The sequence below is a fragment of the Mastigoproctus giganteus genome, chromosome 6 (genome assembly GCF_048544385.1).
Source record: "Mastigoproctus giganteus isolate SK-2022 chromosome 6, ASM4854438v1, whole genome shotgun sequence".
Taxonomy (NCBI): domain Eukaryota; kingdom Metazoa; phylum Arthropoda; class Arachnida; order Uropygi; family Thelyphonidae; genus Mastigoproctus; species Mastigoproctus giganteus.
In genome coordinates, this window is record NC_143580.1 from 210,848,225 (window position 1) to 210,871,933 (window position 23,709).

Genomic DNA, 23,709 nt, shown 5'->3' on the forward strand with positions numbered 1-23,709 from the left:
GAAGGGTTGAAATCAACTAAGTTGTCTTTGCCCCACTGGAGAATTACCTGAAGATCGGCATTTAAGGAATGTGTACCAGATTTTCGAGAAGTTGAAGCTGATTGAGCAGGACAAGGTTTCTCAAAATGAAAAGTGGAATGCAATGTGCTATCATCGGCAAAACTATGGATAGAATTTCCAGTCAATGGAAGAAGGTCATTAATATACAAGAGGAAAAGAGTGGGGGAAAGAACTGAACCTTGGGGGACACCGGCATTAGTGAAGAAGTTAGAAGACAGAGAGCCATCTACTATCACCCTCAGTGAGCGATCAGAGAGAAAACTGGATAACCAATTACTAAAAACAGTTGGCAAACCATAAGATGGAAGCTTGTTTAGAAGACCTTTATGCTAAACACGATCGAAAGCCTTTGAGATGTCAAGAGCAACTCCTTGTGTTTCACCGAACCTTTCCATTGAATTAGTCCATAAATGGGTAACATAAGCCAGAATATCACCAGTGGATCGACACTGACGGAATCCATACTGGCGATCGTTGATCAGATGGAAGGTTTCTAGGTAGTTTAAGAGTTGGCGGTTAATTGATTTCTCCATTACTTTAGAAAGAGTAGAAGTAATTGCAATAGGACGATAATTGGATGGGAGGGATTTTTCACCCCTTTTAGGAACTGGCTGGATATGAGCCAATTTCCAAGTAGAAGGAAAAACACCTTTGGAATAAGAAAGTGAAAAAAGGCGGCAAAGAATAGGAGTAAGTTCAGGAGCACAGGTTTTCAGAACAAGTGGAGAAATACCATCAGGACCTGGAGCTTTCTTAGCATCAAGATTCGTCAAAATCCTTCTGACATCCTTTTGACGGAAGACCACAGGAGACATTGAATGGTACGTGTTGGGAATGGTGGGAGGTGTTTTACCAAGATCATTAATACATGAGTTGGAAGAAAAATGGGATGCTAGCAGGTCAGCTTTATCCTTGGCTGAAGTGATAACAGAACCATCTGGTTTGGACAGAGGTGGGAGCAGAGATGGGCAAAAGTTGCGGCCAATAGCTTTGGCAAGAGACCAGAATGCTTGGCTGCCATTAGGACAAGAAGCAAGTTTCCTACTCTTAGCCTGTTCAAACTCTAGTTTGGACTGATTAATAACTGCTTTACAATTGTTGCGAGCTTTGGTGTAGGCAGAAAATGAAACTGAAGAATTAGAAACAAGCCAATTACGATATGCAACATTCTTCTCTTGAAAAGCCTTAGCACATTTATTGGAAAACCAAGGTTAAATAAAGGACGAGATTTTAAGGTGGAGTGTGGAATAAAGGATTCCATTCCTACAAGAATAATTACACTGACACGATCTGAGAAACCTTTGACATCAGAAGTTTTGAAACAGTAATCTGACCAAGGAAAAGAAGAAAAGAAATATCGCAGATCATCCCATTTTGCATTCTTGTAATGCCAAACAACACGAGGTTGGGAATAGCCATGAGTTAAAGGTTCCATTGGAGAAGAGACAATCACCAAGTTGTGATCTGAAGTGCCTAAAGGACCTCTCACTTCGACCGTGTACTTAGAAGGGTTGTTTGTGAGAAAAAGATCAAGCGTATTGGCTGTATGATTAGGATTGTCCAGTATTCTTGTAGGTAAATGAACAATCTGTGCTAGGTCATTAGTAATTGCAAAAGCCTCAGCATCTTGACCTGCTGGTTCGGTGTGACTAGAAAATGGAAGCCAGCTGGAGTTGTGAACATTAAAATCACCAAGGAAAATTACCTCACTGTTAGGAAAGTTGGACTGAAGAAAGTCAAGTTGCAAAGAGAGGAAGTCAAAGAGCTCCAGGTGGTTAGTGGAGTTGGGAGAACGTTGAGACAACAGATGAATTTGACACAATGAGGTAGAGAGATTTTAAGCCAGAGAAGATCAAAGAGAGGAGATTCCAAATTGCCAAATCTCTGACAGGGAATATCAGAACGGACATATGCACAAGTACCACCTTAGAAGGGCGCCTCCGTAGCCAGGTGGGAAGGAGCAGCAGTGCGTAGCACACGCTTCTTGATTAGACCGGGGTTCGAGCCCGTCACCACCAAATACGGAGGATGCGGAAAGGTCATTCAGGGAATGACCACCGCATATCCCGGAGCAATATGGCCTTAGTTGCTAATGCTCCTAAAAACCAAATAACAACAAATAATAACAACAACCACCTTTGAGGTGAAAGGAATCATACAGCGAATAATTTGGGCATCTGAGATGAGCAGTAGTTGAATCAACTGATAACTGAGATTCTGTCAGAAAAAGTACATGGGGTTTGGCAGACTGCAAGTGGAAATGAACATCATTGAGATTAGAATTGAGACCACGTATATTTGTGAAATGAATCTGGAAGTGCTTGGGAGGTTTAGATCTTTTTGCAGATAAGCTTGCTCTGTTAGTTTGACAATTCATGGTGTATTCAATAGTAAGAAAAAGTCGGTGGGACATGCTGTATGAAGTAATGAAATTTTTGGGTATGGTGTTCACATGGTAAGAATATACCCAGATCCTTGACATAACGTGGCCTCGACAATGCTCCCCGCATACACACTACTCGGACTCCCTCCAGTCACTATCTCGCAGAGTAGAGGTAGCAAGATTATACACTAGCTGATCTGGAAGTCTCCTGGAGAGTTACCAATAGGTTTGGTCCAGTGTACTAACTAGCGGCCGGCCTGCGAACACCGTTTTAGAGCTGTACCCTCGAAATGTAAGGAATATTGGATCTCGTCACGATGTTCATCATAACCTCAAAAGTCATCAATCATACTGCATGATAGAAGAGATAGGGAAGGGTTGACCGGAACTTAGCTCTAGAGACTAAACATGAGTTCCACCACTGAGAACTTGATAAATAGGGACAAATTTTAGAAAAAAGTTATTGGCCACTAAATACCAGATCACATAATTTCACATAGATCAAGCTTGGCTATTGATCTCTCTTTATGTTCTCCATCTTTCTTTCTACTAATTGACTGGTCGATTCATAACGGTCAACTGGATAGTGATCATTTCCCAATCATTTGCCAAATGAATGCAAATTTACCCGTCCTAGTCATATCATCAGGTGGAACTTTGCAAATGCCAATTGGGAAAAATATAAACAACTAGCAACATTGCACTGTGTCAAGGGTGTCTTTTGATGAAGCCAGTGCATACATCACAAAGTGAGTACTGCAAGCTGCTGAACAAACCATCCCAATAACATTCCCAAGTCTTGGACCACACCGAAAAAAGTTTGTTGAAACAATAAATGTAACCAAGTCAAGCATGAGAAAAATAGAACTTGGCATTACTTCCACAGACAGCCTACTGCCACCAGTCTATTGCAGTTTAAGAGAGCTAGTGCTAATGTCAGATGGATTCAAGGTGGTAGATGACTTTCATCAACCGGTGAAATACCACCACTTTGCTGAGCAAAGTTTCCGGCATCCCCCTCCCCCCCATACTTCTCCTTCAACCCATGCATGGTACTAAGTACTATAGGTTTTGATACCTTTCGTGTTTGGGGTTTTCATAAAAAAAAAAAAAAAAAAGAATCATGGAGACAATTTGCCTCTACAGTTAACAATTCATTAATTAATACAATTATTAATCAGTCCAACCTTAGTTTTAAACAGGCTATGAGTAGAAAACTTGCTTCTTGTTGAAATGGTAGTTGAGCATTCTAGTCTCTTGCCAAAGCTAGTGGCTGCAACGTTTGTCCATCAGTACTTCCACCTTTGTTACAACCTGATGATTCTATTACATCCTCAACTACTGACCGAGCCAAATTGCTATCATCCTGATTTCCTACCAACTCTTGATTTGACAAGCTTGGTAAGCCACCTGTCATACCCAGAGTACACCCCCTCTTAGTGCCTCTCATGGTCTTCCAACAGAAGAATGTTAGAAGAATTCTGAATAAATCACAATGCCAAGAAAGTTCCAGGTCCTATTGGCATTACTCCAATTGTTTTAAAAACCTATGCTCCTGAACTTGCTCCACGTTCTGCAAACTCCACGTTGGCAAGTTTGTTTGTTTTTTTTTTTTTTTTTGTTTTTTTTTACAATTTCTTATTCCACTTGGTGTTTTTCATTTTTCTTCTGCTTGGAAATTTACCCATATTGAACCAGTTTAATAAAGAATGACAAATTCCCCCATCCAGTTATCACCCATTACACTTACTCTTTGAAAACTGGTGGAGAAATCCATCAAGAGAAATCTTAAGCCATCTCAAAACCTTCCATCAGATTAATAATCACCATGATGGATTCCATCAGTGTCAATCCACTGGGTGATGTATTGGCTTATGTTTACTCATCTTTCCATCAAACGTTTCGTATTGACTTATGAAACGTTTGATGGAAAAATTTGGTGAAACTCAAGCAGTTGTTCTTGACATTTGTAAAGCTTTTGATTGTTTGGCATAAGAATCTTTTAAAAAATGTTCTACCTTATGCCTTATGGCCTGCCAACTGTTTTTTACGGTTGGGTATCCTGTTTTTTCACTGATCATTTACTGCAGGTGACAGTAGACAAGCACTCTGTCTTTCTAAGTTCCCCACTGGTGTTTTAATGCTTGTGTTTTGTCAGGGTTCAGTTCTTTCGCCCACTCTTTTCCTCTTGTATGTTAATGACCTACTACTGACAGGAAATCCTCTCCATAGTTTTGCTGATGAAAGCACACTGCATTCACCTTGCAGTTTGAGAAAGCCTGTCCTGCACAAGCAGCTTCAACTTCTCAAACAGCCACCACCACCACCTTAAATGCTTATCTCCAGCTAATTCTCCAATCAAGGCAAAGAAAACTTCAGTTCCTCTAAAACTCAGTCTTGTCTTATTTTTTTGCAAAAAAAGGTCTACTACCCCTATCCTCATCTTTGATAACACTCAAATTTATAAAGAAGATCACATTAGGAATTATCCAGCCTTCCCGACTGTTAGGAATTATCTTGACTTCTAATCTCACTTGGCATAAGCACATCACAAATATTGCTTCCCCTGCATAATAAAAAACTGGATTTTGTTGGTTGCTCTCAGCATTTCTTTTCCTCTATACAACTACTCAATCTATACAAATCAAAAATCTGCCCTGCCATGTAATATTCCTCCTACAACTGGGATGGTGCTCCCAAACCCCTCTCAAGTGTAACACCATTCAGAAGGGGGCAGTAAGGTTAATTAATGACCCATCTACTACAAAGTCTCTCCACTCTCTTTCTCATAGATATTCATTTTCTGCTACATGCCTTTCTGTAGATACTCTCATAGTCACTGCTCTTCTAAATTGCTGCCTGTAATTACCCCCAACTCATCCAAGCAAATGCCACAAACAGTCAGCATCCATTCATTGTCTAACTCCAAACTTACAGAACCAACTTTTTCTCTTCCTCATTTATCCTTTCTGTTTCCTGGAACATCCTTCCTTGTCATGTATTTTCCAAAAATTAAAACTACAGAAATTCAGGTCTGTCAACAAGTACTGCATACAAGTCTGGAGGCCCCATTTTAGAAAGAACATGAATTTGTTGGAATAGGTGGAGAGAAGAGCAATGAGATTATTGAAAGGAACAAAGGAATATTCTATTCTTAACAGGAAAGGTTTCATTTTGACAAACTGCAGTATGGAGACTAAGCACCTACAAGATATTATTTGAGGTGTTTAAGGCTTTGAATGGATCAAGTAAGCTCACTGCTGAAAGCACATCCTTCCTCTTGCTTAGATTACACATACATGAGGGGCATAAATTAAAACTGTGGAAATATGGTTGCAGAGTAGATGTGTAGAAATTTGTCTTCAGCCAGCAGATGGTCATTTGTTGGAACAAACTCCCAATGGTGTTGTACAGGTGAGCTGAATAAATTCAAGAAAGAACTAGATAAACTGTTAGAGGGGATGGACAGGTAATATGAGAAGTGTTGTTTTTTGGGGTTTTTTTTGCTGATGCGGTATAAGCTTGCTTTCTTGCATAATTTGCCACTATTAATAATTCTGAGTATCTTCTGTCTTAGACTTCAACAGATGGAAAGTAGGTACTATAGGTTCTTATACATTTTGTGTTTGGAGTTTTTATTAAAAAAACATCTGCAATAATACCACCAAAACCTCTCTTAAATTTCCTGACTCCATTCGAAAGAAGGCAATCAGATTAATTAATGACATATCTGTTACAAAATCTCTTCCTCCCATTCAGTTTCTGCTGTATACCTTATTTATTGATATTTTCATGGTCACTGCTATTCTGAATTGGCAGCTGTTATTCCCCCACTCTCTCTCTCTCTCTCTCTCTCTCTCTCTCTCTTCCTCTCCCCAAACCAGTCTGAACAGGTGTCACAAACAAACAGTGAACATTGATTCAATGTCCAACTCCAAACTCAGAACCAACTTTTTCTCTTCCTTACTTAACCCTTCTGTTTTTTTTTTTTTTTTTTGTTTTGGAACACCTTTCCTCCATGCATATTTCCCAAAAGTTGGGACAGTGCTCCAGCACACACTGTGTTTTTTGTTCACCAGTTTCTGGCTAAGGAACAAATCCTTGTGTGTGAACATGCACCCTATTTTCCAAATCTAGCCCCTTGTGACTTTTTCTCTTCCCTAAACTGAAAAGTGTACTTAAGGGAACCCATTTTCAGTCCATTGAAGACATTCAGAAAAAAATGACTGAAAAGTGTTAAAAGGACTTGCAGAAGATGATGAACAGAAAGCATGGTGTGTGCTGGAGCATTGTTTTGATGGAATTTGGTGGAGCATCTGACCATCCGTCTACAATTCAGGTCTCTTCTTTCAAGTTTTTTTACATATCTTTGTCAAAACTTCGATGTAATATGTTTGATTGACAGTCTAATTTTGTGGTACATATTCTACCATAATAATTCCTCTAATATTGAAGAAAACAAGAAGCATGGTTTTCATTTTTGATTTTGGCATTCTTGCAGTTTTTTCGGTCTGGAAGATTGTTTTGTCTTCCACTTCATTGACTGTCTTTTAGTTTTTAGGTCATACTGGAACAGCGAACTTTAATCGCAAGTAATTACAGTACTCAAAAAGCCTGGATCTTCAGTTTTTTTTTTTTTTTTTTCAAAACATCTTTACAAACTTGTAATCTTCTCATTCTTTGATCTTCATTCAAATTTTTTTAAAGTGCACACACTTTGCTTGTGCCTAAATTTTCACTTAAAATTTGTGTTTCTTTGTCCATATTGAGTTCTGATGCAGCCATTGTAATGCTTAAATGATGAACACTTCTAATCAGTGTCCTTACCCATACCCAGTCCACATTTTCATCAGTTTTCATGGATATGGGAGTGCTTGGTCATTCATCGTTTTCCACATTCCTTCTTCCTTGTAAAAAATCTTTTATGCCATTCAAACACTTGAGCCCTTGACATAGTATCTTCCCCATAAACTTGATATAACGACTCATCACTTTCAGTTGATGTTTCCTTTGGTTTTGTTAAAAGTTTGAGGTTGATTCGCTGTTTTATTCTTTTGTCTATCATTTTTCTGGCAACCTGCAAAAATCCGAGGTAATGAAAACCTGTCTCACTGCAAAGCAAATAAGTGTGTTGGAACGTGACTTGGCAGACAACTAGGGAAAAGTTCAAGGTCAACTTCTGTGCCTTTGTCTCACAGGTGTCATTTGGTGTGCAGTGACTGCATGCACAGTCTTAATAGCCGCACTTAATATGTGAACGGACATCAAGATTTACTCCCAAAAGATATAGCTGACACTTCTGTGCTGAAAACTCTGCCATAAGCTCGCTTCCACTAACCATCCAGAAATTAAAGTGCCACGCAGAAAAGCAGATCCTATGCATTATTTTATTTATTTATTTTTATTTTTTTTTTTTTTTTGGTAGTTCTTGGCACATCGGCTTCTGTGGCCATAATGCACCTCCCAAGATTTTTTTTTTTTTTTTTGCAGTACTTTGATCCAAGCCCGAGGCGGGATTCAAACCCACAACCTTCGTTTTGCCAGGCAGGCACTTTACCCACACAGCTAGCCTGGTCAGCGCTATGCATTGTTTAGATAGTTCAAAACATAATGCCACTCAACCTGATAGGACACTATGTTATGCTGAAACAGTGCAGTGATGAAGCTCTTTATGTGCTACTCCTCCTATAAAACTGGAGGCTTCTCAAAATTCGCTAACTATTCACTGTATATTGTAATGCACTTTGGCATAAGTATAACCACTCTAAAGAAAAGTCTTTTGGAATATACTGTAGTAGTAGTAGTAGTGGCATGTGATGCAAGAAAGCCAAAAAAAAAAATCACACCATTCCCTCCAAATGCCCGTCCAGTTCCTCCTTAAATTTATCTAACATATCAACTTCCACAATGACAATGGAAGTTTGTTCCAGCAATTAACCACCCGCTGACTAAAGGCAAATTTCCGCACATCTATCTTTTCTTAATTTGAATTTATGCCCCCTTATGTTCATAATCTGAACAAGTGGAAGGATCCCATCAGAATTCAGCTTGCTCAATCCATTCAAGGCCTTATATACCTTAATCATATCACCGTGCAGGTGCCTAGTCTGCAGCCACTGCAGTTTGCAGAACTTAAGCCTCTCTTCGTAATAGGATCCTTTCATTCCCCTCACCAATCTTGTTGCCCTTCTCTATACACGCTCAAGCAAATCTACATCTTTCCTAAAATGAGGCCTCCAGACCTGTACGCGGTACTCAAGGCTTGGCCTAACCATTGCCTTATACAGAGGGACAATCACCTCCTTTTCCCTGCTAGCAAAATTCCTATATATCATTGACAAAACCCCATGACCTGCCCTGGCAGCCTGTCTGCATTGCTCAGAAAACTTCATATCTGACTACACAATTACTCCCAGGTCTCTTTCATATTCTACCACTTTAAGTGTAGTACCAAACAGTTGGTATGTTTCGCTGGGGTTACTTCTACCCATATGCAGTACTTTGCATTTGTCAAGGTTAAACTTCAGTTCCACCTCTTAGCCCATCTGCCCAAATTATCTAGATCCTGTTGCAGTAGCACACTGCCATTACTGTCATTAACAACCCTGCCAACCTTTGTATCATCTGCAAACTTCGACACTAAGCCTGATATACTTTCATCAATATCATTGATAAATATACAAAACAACAGTGGACTCAACACCGAACCCTGTGGGACTCCCCTGAAAACATTAGTCCACAAAGTGCAGCACCCATTAATTACCACCCTCTGTCTTCTCCCACTCAACCATCCTTTTATCCATTGTAGCAACTTACCCTTAATACCATTCTGCTCCAATTTGTACAATAGCCTTCCATGCGCAACAGTGTCAAAAGCTTTCCTGAAATCCAAATATATGATATCAAAATTATTTTTTGCATCCAGTTCCTTTGTAACCACATCATAATATCCTATCAAATTTGTCAGTTATTGCTGCAGTCTTGTCTAGATGATCCTGCAATGCATCTTTAACCAGTGACTCCATTATTTTACCCGGAACAGAAGTTAAACTAACTGGTCTGTAATTACTCGTGTCACCCTTCGATCCCCCTTTGTGAATTGGGGGATACATTTGCACATCTCCAGCCCACCCCTGAGTCCAAGGATGCTCTCATAATTATAGCTAAGTGTTTGCTTAGTTGCTTTGTTGCCTCCTTTAGGCGCCTCCGTAGCCAGTGCGTAGCACACACTTGTTGATTAGACCGGGGTTCGAGCCCGTCACCACCAAATACGGAGGATGCGGAAAGGTCAGGCAATGACCACCACATATCCCGGAGCAATATGGCCTTAGTTGCTAATGCTCCTAAAAACCAAATAACAAACAAACAACAGCCATCTCCTTTAATATAACTGGATAGATCCCATCCACCCCGGGTGTCTTTCTTATGTTCAACTTCAACAATTTCTCCTCCACTTTGCTGTCAGTTATTACAAAATCATTAAGCACCCTGCTACAATTTGATAACCTTCTGCCATTTTCAAACCTTAATAACTCCACATGTGTGAATATAGGTGGAAAATACTCATTCAATTTGTTTTCTATCTGAGCAGGATCATCAACAGTTGAATCATCGATATCAAGTGGACCAATCAGATTCATCCCCTTCCTTTTAGAGTTTATATAAGTAAATAAATCCTTGCTGTTTTTCTTAGCATTCTTTGCCAAAGATTTCTTGTAATCTGCCTTCGCCTGCCTAACCTCCTTTGTGACCTGATTACAGACTAGCTTATGTCGGCCATAGGCTTCTGAGTTGCTTGATAATTTATATGCATCCCGTGCATTTTTCTTCTCTGTCACGAGTCTCATTAGTTCATTTGATAACCATTTAGGCCTAAACCTCGAACAATATTTCTACAGCAGATCTACAAGGGTCTCTTTCAAGAATTGCAGCTGGCATTTCTATAATGCTATAAGTCACCACCACCACTCAAAAAATTTAGTACTCAGCCCTCCACTATGAAGCTCATGACTACCATTTTTGAGAATATTGAAGCAATTATTTTTATAGACTATATCCTATGCTGCTGTTTTCAAAAATTTGAGGCCTTAAAGGAACAGCAAAGAGAAATTGACATGAAGACATGAGACATTGACACATATTGAACTCAAGGGAATATATATATTGAGAAAAATTAAAATAAAATAAATTGGCTGTGTAGTTTCTATTTTACCAAAGCAGGTAACTTTTTGAGTGACCCTTGCATATATTTCGTAAGTGTCATTCGGTGACACTTATGAAATACATAAGAGGCAGCATGTACAGTGTGTTTTTTCTATCGTCTGCCGAGTCCATCTAATGTTAATATATTTTAAAATTAAAGCTTTTATTTCTAGCACAAAATTTAGTATTTTTTTATCAAAAATGTATTATTGTGTAATATTTTATATATTAGATTACTTTCAACAGAATTTAACAGCATGCTGTATTCTTTCTCCTGTTTTCGGATTTCTAGAGGCGGACCTTGATTTCTGGAACAAAAGATGAATTACTGGATCCCTGTTGCAGTACTAATACATTTATGACGTTTAGTGAATTTAATTCTATTTCTAAAAAAAATAAAGTAAGTAATATCTTTCTTCCTCTACTGCTTTAAGGTTTAAATATTATATTTGTGTAGTAAAATATAGCCAAAGATCTTCATAGTGATCCCCTTTCAGGGAAATGAGAAACACTATTCAGACAAGGATGGGAATGTGAAAATGACATTGATTATTTCATGCTACTGAATAGCATTACTCTGCATCATCCTATTCCACAAGGCTTTTTGTCAATGTCATTGAGGAGGATTAAAGAGTCCAGATGAACTAGTAGTTAATGGAGACTAGAGATAATACATATAGCATTAGCATACAATGCAAGAAAGCAAGCTTATGCAGCATCAGTCAAAAAAAAAGCAAAAAAAACCCTCCCATTTCATCCGTCCATTCGTTCCAAATACCTCTCCAGCTCAGCCTTAAATTTATTTAGGCTATTAGCTTCCACAACAAAATATGGAAGCCTGTTCCATCAATCAACTACCCGCTGGCTAAAGGCAAATTTCTGCACATCTATTCTACAACTATCTTTCCTCGATTTGAAACTGTGCCCCCTCGGGTTCTTAGTCTGAGCAAAACGAAGAATCCCATCAGCATTCAGCTTGCTCAACCGATTCAAGGCCTTATACACCTCAATCAGATCACCTTGCAGGTGCCTACTCTCCAGGCACTGCAATTTGCAGACTTAAGCGTTTCTTGGTAAGAGCACCCCTTTGTTCCCCCAATCTTGTTGCCCTTCTTTGTACTCATTCTAGCAACTCTACATCCTTCCTAAAATGAGACCTCCAGGCCTGTACACAGTACTCTAGGTGTGGCCTAACTATTGCCTTGTATAACGGGATTATCACCTCCTTGTCCCTGCTAGAAAAATTTCTATATATCATTGACAAGACTCCGTTTTTGTTGTTGTTTGGTTTTTAGGAGCATTAGAAACTAAGGCCATATTGCTCCGGGATATGCGGTAGTCATTCCCTGACCTTTCCGCATCCTCCGTATTTGGTGGTGATGGGCTCGAACCCCAGTCTAATCAAGAAGCATATGCTACGCACTGCTGCTCCTTCCCACCTGGCTACGGAGGCGCACAAGACTCCATGACCTGCCCTGGCAGCCCATCTGCACTGCTCAACGAACTTCATATTTAGCTTTGCATTTATCAATGTTAAACTCCAGTTGCCACTTCTCAGCCCATTTTCCCAATTTATCTAGATCCAGTTGGAGTAGCATACTGTTATCACTGTCGTTAACAACCCTGCCTACCTTTGTATCATCTGCAAACTTGGACATTAAACATCAGTTGGACATCAGTATCATTGATAAATACCGAAAACAACAATGGGCCCAACACCGAACCCTGGGGAACTCCACTAATAACATTTGTCCACGATGAGCAATGTCCATTGATTACCACTCTCTGTTGTCTCCCACTCAACCATCCATTTATCCATTGTAGCAGTTTACCCTTGATGCCATACCTCTCCAATTTGTACAGCAGTCTTCCATGTGCAATAGTATCAAAAGCTTTCCTGAAATCCAAGTATATGATATCAAAATTATTTTTGGCATTCAGCTCCTTTGTGACTACATCATAGTAACCAATCAAATTGGTCAGACAAGACCTCCCTTTAATAAACCCATGCTGTGTATTAACTATTACTGCAGTCTTGTCTAGATGATCCTGCAATGCTTCTTTAACCAGTGATTCCATTATTTTCCCTGGAACACAAGTTAAACTAACAAGTCTGTAGTTACTTGTGTCACCTTTTGAAACTCCTTTGCAAATTGATGATACATTTGCACACCTCCAGTCCATGGGGACCTCCCCTGAGTCCAAGGAAGCTCTCATAATTATGGCTAAGGGTTTGCTTACTTCCTTTGCTGCCTTCTTTATGTTTAACTTCAACAATTTCTCCTCCACTTTGCTCTCAGTTATTACAAAATCACTTAGCTCCCTGTTAGCGTTTGATAAATTTAGGCACTCCCCTCGTTGAATAACTCCTCATGTGTGAATGTAGATGCAAAATACTCATCAGTTTATCAGCTACCTGAGCATGATCATCAATAGTCAACCCATCTGTGTTAAGTGGTCCAATCTGATTCATCCCTTTCCTTCTAGAGGTTACATAAGTAAAGAACTCCTTGCTGTTTTTCTTTGCATCCTTTACCAAAGATTTCTCATAATCTGCCTTCGCCTGCCTAACCTCCCTTGTGACTTGATTTCAGACTAGTTTATACCTGCCATGGGCTTCTGTGTCGCCTGATACTTTATATGCGTCCCATACATTCTTCTTCTCTGCCACTAGCCTCATTAATTCATCTGACATCCATTTAGGCCTAAACCTTGAACAGTATTTCTTAGTTGGAACGAAAACCTAGTAGCCTCCAAAATTAAGTCCCTGAAGGCTTCCCATTTAGAATTCACTGTTGGTAACATCATCAGTTGATCCCACTGTACAGAATTTAAAAACTGTCTAAGACCTCTGTAGTCACCTTTTCAAAAGCAAAAGCTCTTCCCTTTAGCCTTGATGGTAGTTACATCTTTAAATAATTCCCATATCAATACATTGTGATCACTGTCGCCCAGTGGTTCCTTTATTTGCAGATTCTTAATGCATGAAGAATCACTACTGATAATCAGATCAAGAGTATTACTCCCTCTGGTTGCCTCTTGTACACGTTGCTGTAGAAAACAGTCATCCAATAAATCCGCAAAATCTTGCTAGTGTGCAATTGACCAACCCACAAGTTCCAGTCAATATCTGGAAAGCTAAAATCTACCATTATAAGACATTCTGATTTACTGGTCCACTCTATTTCTCTGCACAATTTCTCATTATACTCATCAGATTCATTAGGCCTATAACACACACCTACTCTCATTTTTCCTTTCCCAGATCTTATTTCACACTAAACAGACTCAACACTGCATTGTCCACCAGCATGAATTGGATGCACTTCCTGAGATTTTATGTGTTTCTTAACTAACAGCATAACCCCTCCTCTCTTCCCATCCTGTCTTTCGTCAGACATATACATATATGTCTGATGATATGGCTCTACGTAATGCTTGCATTCATCTCAAGGACATCAAATTGCATGAGACCTCAAAAACCAAAGAGCCTTCTGATTTGGGAAAATGTTTTAATCTGCCCATTTAATACTAGGGCAGGGTGGGCCATATACAGCCTGTTCCTTCATATTATATAGCCTACAGCCATTTTGATAACTCTGTTATGTCCCCTTCCCCCCGCCTCTAGTTTAAAACTGACATGCCACAAAAAAATTTTTAAAACAAATAATTTTTATAAAATTTTGTAAAATTTATAAAAATATTGTTATATGTTCACTTTTAAAAATACCCATTTTTAATAATATTTGATTTTTTTGTATTGCTTTCTTATGATGTTTTATGTATCTTCCTGAATATTTAATAATATGATTACAACTATATAATAAGAATTTTATTAGTGTCATTAATAATATTATATTTTTTATTTAATTAGTAAATGTAAAATAAAGGCAAAGGAACTGCAGCCATTATCAGTCCACTATAGGATTGAAGCCTCTTCAACAATTCATGTTGAGGTAAGTGGACCATAATCTGTCACACTGGTTCAGTGCTTCTTGGCAGATCGACCATATTTAGCAGTCTGGGGCTGAAACACCACTTTACTCAAAGAGCGTATGCTACTGCACTTCCGCTTCTGACCACTCAGCTACTGAGGCCTTAGTAACTTAATTTAATTCTATATCAGGACTCCAGTTTACTCAAAGAGCATGTGCTACTGCACTTCCGCTCCTGACCACTCGGCTACAGAGGCCTTAGTAACTTGTAAATATAAACATTAATTAACAGAAGCAGAAATTACCTTTTCATATCCTGTTTTAAAAATCCATAATTAGTGGTAAGGATCTGTTCTTTCAGCTCTTGACTCACTGTCCACGAGAACCTATATAGCCCTCAACCTTCAGCATTTTATGTTTTTTCCCACAGCCAGAAAAGGTGGATATCCCTGTGCCTACAGTAATGTCAGGAGCATTGTCAATAGAATGAGTTAACTTCTGGTTAGAGCAACTAACACTCATATAATAGGGCTAACAAAAACTTTGTCTCCCAGATATAGGGGATGGTGAGTTTTCCTATGGCATTTATAATGTACTTAGGAAAGATAGAGCAAGGTAGTAGTGGTAGGGAGGGAAGGTCATTCTTCTTATGAAAAGCAACTTGAATGTAACTGAAACATTCCCGGATTCAGAACTTCACATGCCAGCCTAGAATATGTATGGTATGAGATAGCTGGAAGCAAAAAAAAAATCAGAATTGAGGTATGCTACAGATCAGAAGGTGATGGAGAGTATAACAGCCCCTATATGCAGGTGAAATAGGTGAACAAGTATGAGTGGCTTCTTATGAATGATATCAGGTTGCCCCTTATTGATAAGAGCAAGTAGGAGGAGACAAACAAGGGGAGCAAAGTGTAGGAGAATGAGGGGCTCACCATGAGAATAAAATTTTAAAATCATGTTAAGTATGTTAGATACGTGCTAGGGGAAAGTACCAGGAGTAAGAATATTCTAGCCCTAATCATTGTCCATGAACCAGATTGCATTACAGAACTGATACTACTTGAACCCTTAGGGAGAATGACTCTGCAGTTATGAGTTGAATGGTGAAAATTGAGAGGGGAGAGGTTGCAGTTGTGAAAGGTAGACATGGGTTTTAATTCCAAAAAAGAAGACACTGACAAGTTAAGAAGCTATACGATCTCTATTAACTGCAGGCAGCACAGGGAGGACAAATACAAAATGTCAAAATGTGTTTATGTTGTATGGCAGTCTCCAGAGTTTCCCCCATTAGCCACTGTAGTGTCTGTATGAGGCATGTGCCAATGCCGGCAGTGGTAAGTGTGGGTGTTGAGTGGTGTGTTTGTTCTGTTGAGTGTGGTTTGCCAGCTCCTGGCATCTTCACAGGCATAGGGCATAGAACAAGTTTGTTCATTGCCTGCTGTCCCTAGCCACAAAAAAAGGAGGCACACCAGAGTGTACACAGTGCACTGACAGTATGCCCAGGAAGAGGCTCCTCCAGAAAGGAGCCTCCCCATGGGCCTCCAAAAAAAATCCTTAAAGAAGAAATGGGTTACAGAAACAAGAAGTGGTAGGAGGAATGGGGAAATACAATTGAGGCATTCCCTCAAAGAATTTGAGAAGTGAAAGTAGTTCGACAGCAGGCAAAGGTGGTAGCAGGTTTCTTCAGTTGGGTGTTGAATGCAGTATCCTGCATCTTCTCTGGAAAATCTTGTCCACAAAATTAGTGAATGCCATGAAGGTCTCTTTACTGGAGACCTTCATTACCTGTCCAATCTGTGACAGTCAGATTATGTGAGACCTGTTTCTGTGAGGCCACAGGAGCAATTTTGAGTGTCAGATATCCCAAGAGCGAACAACTTGGAGTTGATGTTCTCGTGCCCTGTCAGCAGGAATGTAAGATTTAGACCTGGGCAAAACCATTGAATTTCCTGTTTTGTAAAGATCCTAACCATTGGAAGGAATTGAAACATAGTTCTTCCTGATTGTGATTCGGTTCATTCCTCTTGCCAGGCCTTGGTCATGGCTTTTATGATACTGGCATTATCTTCTTTTGGTGATAATTCTAGATTTATGCTGAAATTGTTTATCCTAGCCAATTTGTCTTCTTCTATGATATTGTAGGTAATGATAGGTCACTTCATACTGTATCAGTAGTTTACTGTTGGTGACTTGGAGAGCGACCATAGAGACAATCCTGCAGGCCTTTGAAATAACAAGTAGGAAAAAGCATTGGGCCTGGAGCAGATATCTCTTTACTAGGCTATGATTAATCTTTTGGCCCCAGACACTGGCTGCATATCAAATATTATCGGTATGAGAATACGCTCATAATAGAGCTTCAGAGTAGATGGCTTGATCCTCTAGGCTCTTTTAGTGATTTTGATCAGTTGGCCTGTTATTTTCTTTATTTTCTGGACGACATATTTGGCGTGGGCTACGAAGTTTAGTCGGTCATCTAGGATTACTCCCAGGTATTTGTAGTTCCTGACTAGTTTAATTGATTTGTTGTTTAAACTGATGTTAGGTGGTCTATTTCAGCAGTTCTCAAAGTGTGATTCGCAGATGCCTGCTCTCCCTCCGGTCCCTTTCGGGGGGGTCCACAAGGTAAGAAATATCTTCATAATAATACTAAGACGTTATACTATGACTTTGGGGTCCTCAGTAATTTCTAAGACTGTAAAGGGTTCCTGAGACCAAAAGGTTTGAGAACCGCTGGTCTATTTCAGTAACATTTGGTTTTTTTCCATTGAAATTTGGAGTTTGTGCATGTTGCACCATTCAAATAAATCAGCTAGGATTGTGATGGCCTGGGCCTCCAGGTCACGCTTAGAATTTCCAAATATGAGCACAGCCAGATCATCCGCATAGGCTAACTTCATGGCATTGTTATGTTGTAGTGTTAGCCACCTGTCAAAGACTACATTCCAGCAATAGGGGCTTAGAACTGATCCTGTGGGCAGTCTCTTGTGACTTCTCTGGTTACTTTATATGTGCTTGCGGTGACAACCAGGCTCTTTCTTCAAAGTAATTTAACAAGTCGATATATTGGACAAATACAAGGCTTGAGTGCTGGCACCTGGCGACCACAGCCAGGGGGTAGGGGAGGCCTGGTTCCCTGTCCCCTGAATCCCAACCTTAGCCATGAGGAAGTTTGTTTTGTTGTTATTTGGTTTTTAGGAGCATTAGCAACTAAGGCCATATTGCTCCGGAGATATGCAGTTGTCATTCCCTGACCTTTCCGCATCCTCCGTATTTGGTGATCACAGGCTCAAACCCTGGTCTAATCAAGAAGCGTATGCTATGCACCGCTGCTCCTACCCACCTGGCTACAGAGGCACCCATGAGGAAGTGTGCCAGGGACAACTTTATTACCAGAGACACTTACTGGGGCTATCAGGCAAGCCTGGGAGCTCCAAAGTGTTTAGGAAAAGGAACTGGAGATAAGAATGAGAAGTATGGGGATTGGAAGGAAAGGGAAGGGGAAGAAGAAATAGACATCCCATGAAATAGAAGAGAAAAGTTTACAGTAGTTTATAGTGAACTATATTCTATTGCACAAATACAGGTCCAATACAATAGGTGACATGCATAAAGATAATATTTTTAAATTGAGGGAGATTACTGTAGACTGGATTGTCTGAAATTTTCCATTGGTCAAAAAAGTGATTGACTTGGAATCAGTCCTACCTACTCTTCTACCGAATACGGAGGATGCAGAAAGGTCAGGGAATGACCACCGCATATTCCTGGAGCAATATGGCCTTAGTCGCTAATGCTTCTAAAAACCAAACAACAAACAAACAAACCTACTCTTCTAGAAGTTGGTAGTTTGTCTAAATTAAGAAGGGATTGGATATGTACATGAAAGAATTAGGTAAATGAAAAGAGTGAGGGTGACATTAATTACATTACACTGAGTGGCCATGGCCACTTGGTTGAGTACACCTAACAGCAAGTGGGTCCCCTTTAGCCATTTGAACAACCTGGAACAATACTAATATATATATATATATATATATATATATACTATCATTGAATTATATTAAATAAAGTTAAATTATAACAAAATGAATAAATAATTAATTAAGCATTCATTAGAGGCAGCGACATGCAATTCCTCCATATGAAGCTGAAATACATCCATTATTTTAAATTAAATAAAACATAAGCCAGCAGTATGGCAAAAACTGTAGAGCGAAAAATTAACATAAAAATAACCCAAATAAACAATCGAACGAAAAGAAAGAATAGATATAAATAGTAGCCCAGAAACCCTAATATAATTTCGATCTTTAAATCCAATTAACAAAAACTATACAAATTTTAGGATAATGCCAATTAATTATGCCAATTAATATATACTATACCAATTAACAAAAACTATACAAATTTTAGGATAATGCCAATTAATTATGCCAATTAATATATATATATATATATACTACATGCCACTCTGTATGTAATCTCCATGACTCTGTAGTGGGTTTACCACTTGTCACTCATTTAGAGAAGTTTGGGTTCCAGTCTTGCCAAAGATTGGAGGAGTGGAGTTCTTAAAGTCCTTTTCAAATGGGAATGTAGTTAGCTGATTTCAGGCATAAGAAATAGGTTCCCCCCCCCATGAGTCAGTCTGTATTTTTAAGCTTGCACAACATGCAATTTTTTTTAAAACCTATGAAGTAGCATAACTTATGAAGCTAGACACTATCACCAAAGTAGCAAACGTGAAAAAAAGCCCAAAAACAGCTAACCAGCCTGTATATAAAGAAGTTGAGGGAAATGGACTTCAAGGTGGAAATTTGTCTTGAATCACCTTTCCAAATGATGGTTGTGATACTTGACTCAACAGAAAATTAGAAGACAGTAGAAAAGCACATACAGTCATCCCTCAATTTGCACAGATGTTACTTTAGAAGAAAACACAGCGCAGGCCAAATCCACACAATGCAAAGTGTAGTTTATATGACATAGTTAAGGGTTCCATACCTGTAGACAAAAAATTAGTCAAGAAACACTTGTCATGATGAACTGAAGACGACAAATGAAAAGCAAGAAAAACACTGAGAGGAAGAAAATTGAGTATACTGAGTTATGCAAAGCCATTAGAAAGAGACTCAGAGAGGACATAAGAAGATTTAACACAAGAAAAGTAGAACAAGCATTAAGGGAAAAGAAAGGATTTAAATCAGCAGCCATGAGCAGTAATACAGAAAGACAAATGATACTGAAACTGAAGAATAGCGATGGTGTACTTATAAACAGCAGAGAAGGCATAATTCAAATTGCAGAAGACTACTATAGAGAATTATACAAGGAGCAGGGGAATGATGCCAGCAGTGGGGATGATGGATTGCAAAGTAGCAACACATACAACATACCCGATATCCTTCCTGGTGAGGTAGAATATGCATTGAAGAAAATGAAGAATCAGAAATCCCTGGGGAAGATGAAGTTACTGTAGAGTTGTTAAAATTGGGTGAAAGAGACATAACACAAAAACTGGCAAGGCTGTTCACAAAGTGCATTAGAAAAGGTGTGACGCCTAAGCAGTGGAATAATGCAATCATAGTTTTGCTACATAAGAAAGGAGATAAATCAGATTTTGGAAATTATAGACCAATTAGCTTGTTATCCCACATCTACAAGTTGTTCACAAGGGTTATTACTAACAGATTAGAAAGAATATTTGATGAGAATCAACCGAAAGAGCAAGCTGGCTTTAGGACAGGTTTCTCAACTATGGATCACCTTCACGTAATATCACAGCTAATGGATTAAAGCTTATGAATATAAAACACCATTATGCCTGGCATTTGTGGATTATGAAAAGGCATTTGACTCCATACAGCATAAGGCAATGTTTCGGGCACTGCAAAGACAAGGCATAGATACCCCGTATATTATGATTTTGAAGAAAATATATGAGAGTGCTACCTCCTTTATTAGACTAGACAAAGACAGTAGGAAATTTAAAATTGAGAAAGGAGTTTGACAAGGAGACACAATATCTCCAAAGCTGTTTGCTGCTGCCCTTGAGGAAGCTTTCAGAAGATTAGACTGGTCGCAGAAAGGAGTCAATGTGAACGGAGAGTACCTAAACCATTTACAATTTGCAGTCGTGGTCATAAGCCACGATCACAAAGAATTAGAGGAAAATCTTAATCAGCTATGCACAGTTAGTAAGGATTTTGGACTAAAGATGAATATGGCTAAAACAAAAGTAATGATGAACAAGTATGCCACAGAAAGGGAAATAATGATTGAAGGAGCAGTAATTGAAAAGGTGGAGTCATATACCCCTGGCTTTTAGCCGTGAAGGGTATTGTGTACGGCATGTGCGTTTGTATGCAATAAAGAGTTCTTCATACTTATCTGGGACAAGTTATTAGCTGTAATAATGATAAATGGCTGGAAGTCAAGAGAAGAATAAATTTTGGATGGATAGCATTCAGGAAATATAGTCACATACTGAAGAGCAATATCCCAGTTTGTCTGAAACGTAAAACAATGAACCCACCAGACTTATGGAAGTGAAACTTGGGCACTCACCAAAAGAATGGAAGAGAAGCTGAGAACTACACAGCGAAGAATGGAATGAATTATATTGGGAATCAGACTGTTAGATAAGAAGAGAAACACATGGATTAGGTAGCAAACTCAAGTAAAGGACATTCTTATCAAAACTAAAGAACTAAAATGGTCTTGGGCAGGATACATAGCTCGAAGACATGATGACAGATGGACTAAGAAAATAACAGAATGGTATCCAAGAGGAGCTAGAAGAAAACCTGGAAGACAAAGGCAGAGATGGATAGATGAAATTCATGAGTTTGTGGGTAGTAAATGGATGGCCAGTGCTCAAAACAGAAGGAACTGGAAAGTTGCTGGAGAGGCCTTCATCCTGCAGTGGATTGAAAATGGCTGATGATGAGACAAAAAAAATTAAATTGAAAAAAAATTGCCTTCATTTGGTAAGAAAAAAGAAAAATAATTAGGAATGTCCATAAAATTAATCTTGCTAATACTTTCCTCTAGATTTTTAATTTAAATTCATTGTTTCTTCTTCGCTGTTTTCCTGTGATAAATTTGCAACAGTATCTGGCACTTTTTGAAAAAAGTTAGTTAAAATTGTTTAGAAGCGTGCTGTTTTTCTCTATAAATTTCTTCATAAGGAACTAAAGCTAATAAAGTTCTGCAAAAATTTGAACTCTCCAAATTAGGATCCATATCCAGAGCTTCTTGGCTTAGCTGATTTGCAAGTTTTAAAAACTCAGCTGGTCTTCGCGGTCAACTTTTTGTGTGCATCTTCTTCATTTTTTTTATATATCATTTTTTTTTTTCATCTTCTTTGCATTGTGAAAAAGTATCATCCACTGATAATTGTTCTCTATGAGATTCAAGAACTTCTGTGATATCTGCTGGTTCCAGTTCGTCAAATCCCTCTCTGCTATTCATTTTGCCAATTCTCACAATCTCAACTACCTCCGGCATTTTGACAGAAGCTTTTTTAGTGCAGCTTTATGTCCACAGCTTTTTCCACACTGCATTCATTGTTCAGTTCCTAACTTCACCCGATGTGAACTCAATATTTTTTACAGCATCAAGAATGTATAATTCCGCCAATATTCTCAAATTGAAAGACTGCCTGTTCCATCAGTAACTTCTACCAATTAGCATTAGTGGAGGCATATGATGCAAGAAAGCAAGCTTATGCAGCATCAGCCCCTCCCCCAAAAAAAACGCTCCCATTTCACCCCTCTGTATTCCAAATGCCTGTCCGGCTCAGCCTTAAATTTATTTAGGCTATCAACTTCCACAACAAAGGATGGAAGTCTGTTCCACCAACCAACTACCCACTGGCTAAAGGCAAACTTCCGCACATCTATCCTACATCTGTCTTTCCTCAATTTGAATTTATGCCCTCTCAGGTGATTATTCTGAGCAAGAGGAAGAATCCCATCAGCATTGAGCATGCTCAAACCATTCAAGGCTTTATACACATCAATCAGATCACCTTGCAGATGCCTAGTCACCAGACATTGGAATTTGCAAAATTTAAGCCTTTCTTTGTAAGAGGAACCCTTTGTTCCATTCACTAATCTTGTTGCCCTTCTCTGCACTCATTCCAACAGCTCTACATCCTTCTTAAAATGAGGCCTCCAGACCTGTATACAGTACTCAAGATGTGGCCTGACCATTGCCTTATACAAGGGGATAATCAGCTCCTTATCCCTGCTAGAAAAATTCCTGTATATCATTGACAAGACACTATGAGCTACTCTTGCAGACCGTCTGCACTGCTCAGAAAACTTCATATCTGCCTGCACAATTGCCCCCAGGTCCTTTTCGTTCTCTACAACCACAGAGTTGATGTCACTCTGGGATTACTGCTTCCCATATGTAGTACTTTACATTTGTCAATGTTAAACTTCATTTGCCACCTCTCAGCCCATCTGCTCAACTTTTCTAGATCCTGTTGCAGCAGCATACTGTCATTAGTGTCCTTAACAACCCTGCCAACCTTTGTATCATTTGCAAACTTGGACATTAAGCTTGATATACCATCATCAATATCATTTATAAATACAGAAAACAACAATGGACCCAACACTGAACCCTGAGGGACTCCACTAATAACAGTCTATGATGAGCAGTGTCCATTGATTACCACTCTCTGTCTTCCTCACTCAAGCATCCCATTATCCATAGCTGCAATTTGCCTCCAGTGCCACACTGCTCCAATTTGTTCAGCAGTCTTCCATATGCAACAGTATCAAAAGCCTTTCTAAGATCCAAATATATGCTATCAAAGTTATTCCCTGCATCCAGTTCCTTTGTGACCACATCATAGTATCCAATCAAATTGGTCGGGCAAGACTTTCCCTTAACAAAACCATGCTGTGTCCGAGCTATGACTGAAGTCTTGTGTACATGATACTGCAGTGCTTCTTTAACCAGTGCCTCCATTAATTTTCCTGGAACAGAAGTTAAACTAACAGGTCTATAATTACTTGTGTCGCCCTTTGATCCTCCTTTGTGAATTGGGGTCACATTTGCACATCTCCAGTCCATGGGTACCTCCCCTGAGTCCAAAGAAGCTCTCAT

At 39.1% G+C, this 23,709-nt stretch overlaps 1 protein-coding gene across 1 annotated transcript in view; it reads left to right on the forward strand.

The window, feature by feature from the left end:
* mus81 (mus81 structure-specific endonuclease subunit) overlaps nt 1-23,709 on the forward strand; it is a 174,323-nt gene that overhangs the window by 120,272 nt on the left and 30,342 nt on the right. Inside the window, exon 8 of the mRNA XM_090376390.1 lies at nt 10,938-11,045. Within this exon, the coding sequence (XP_090232516.1) occupies nt 10,938-11,045 (108 nt within the window). The remainder of the gene's footprint in view (nt 1-10,937; nt 11,046-23,709) is intronic.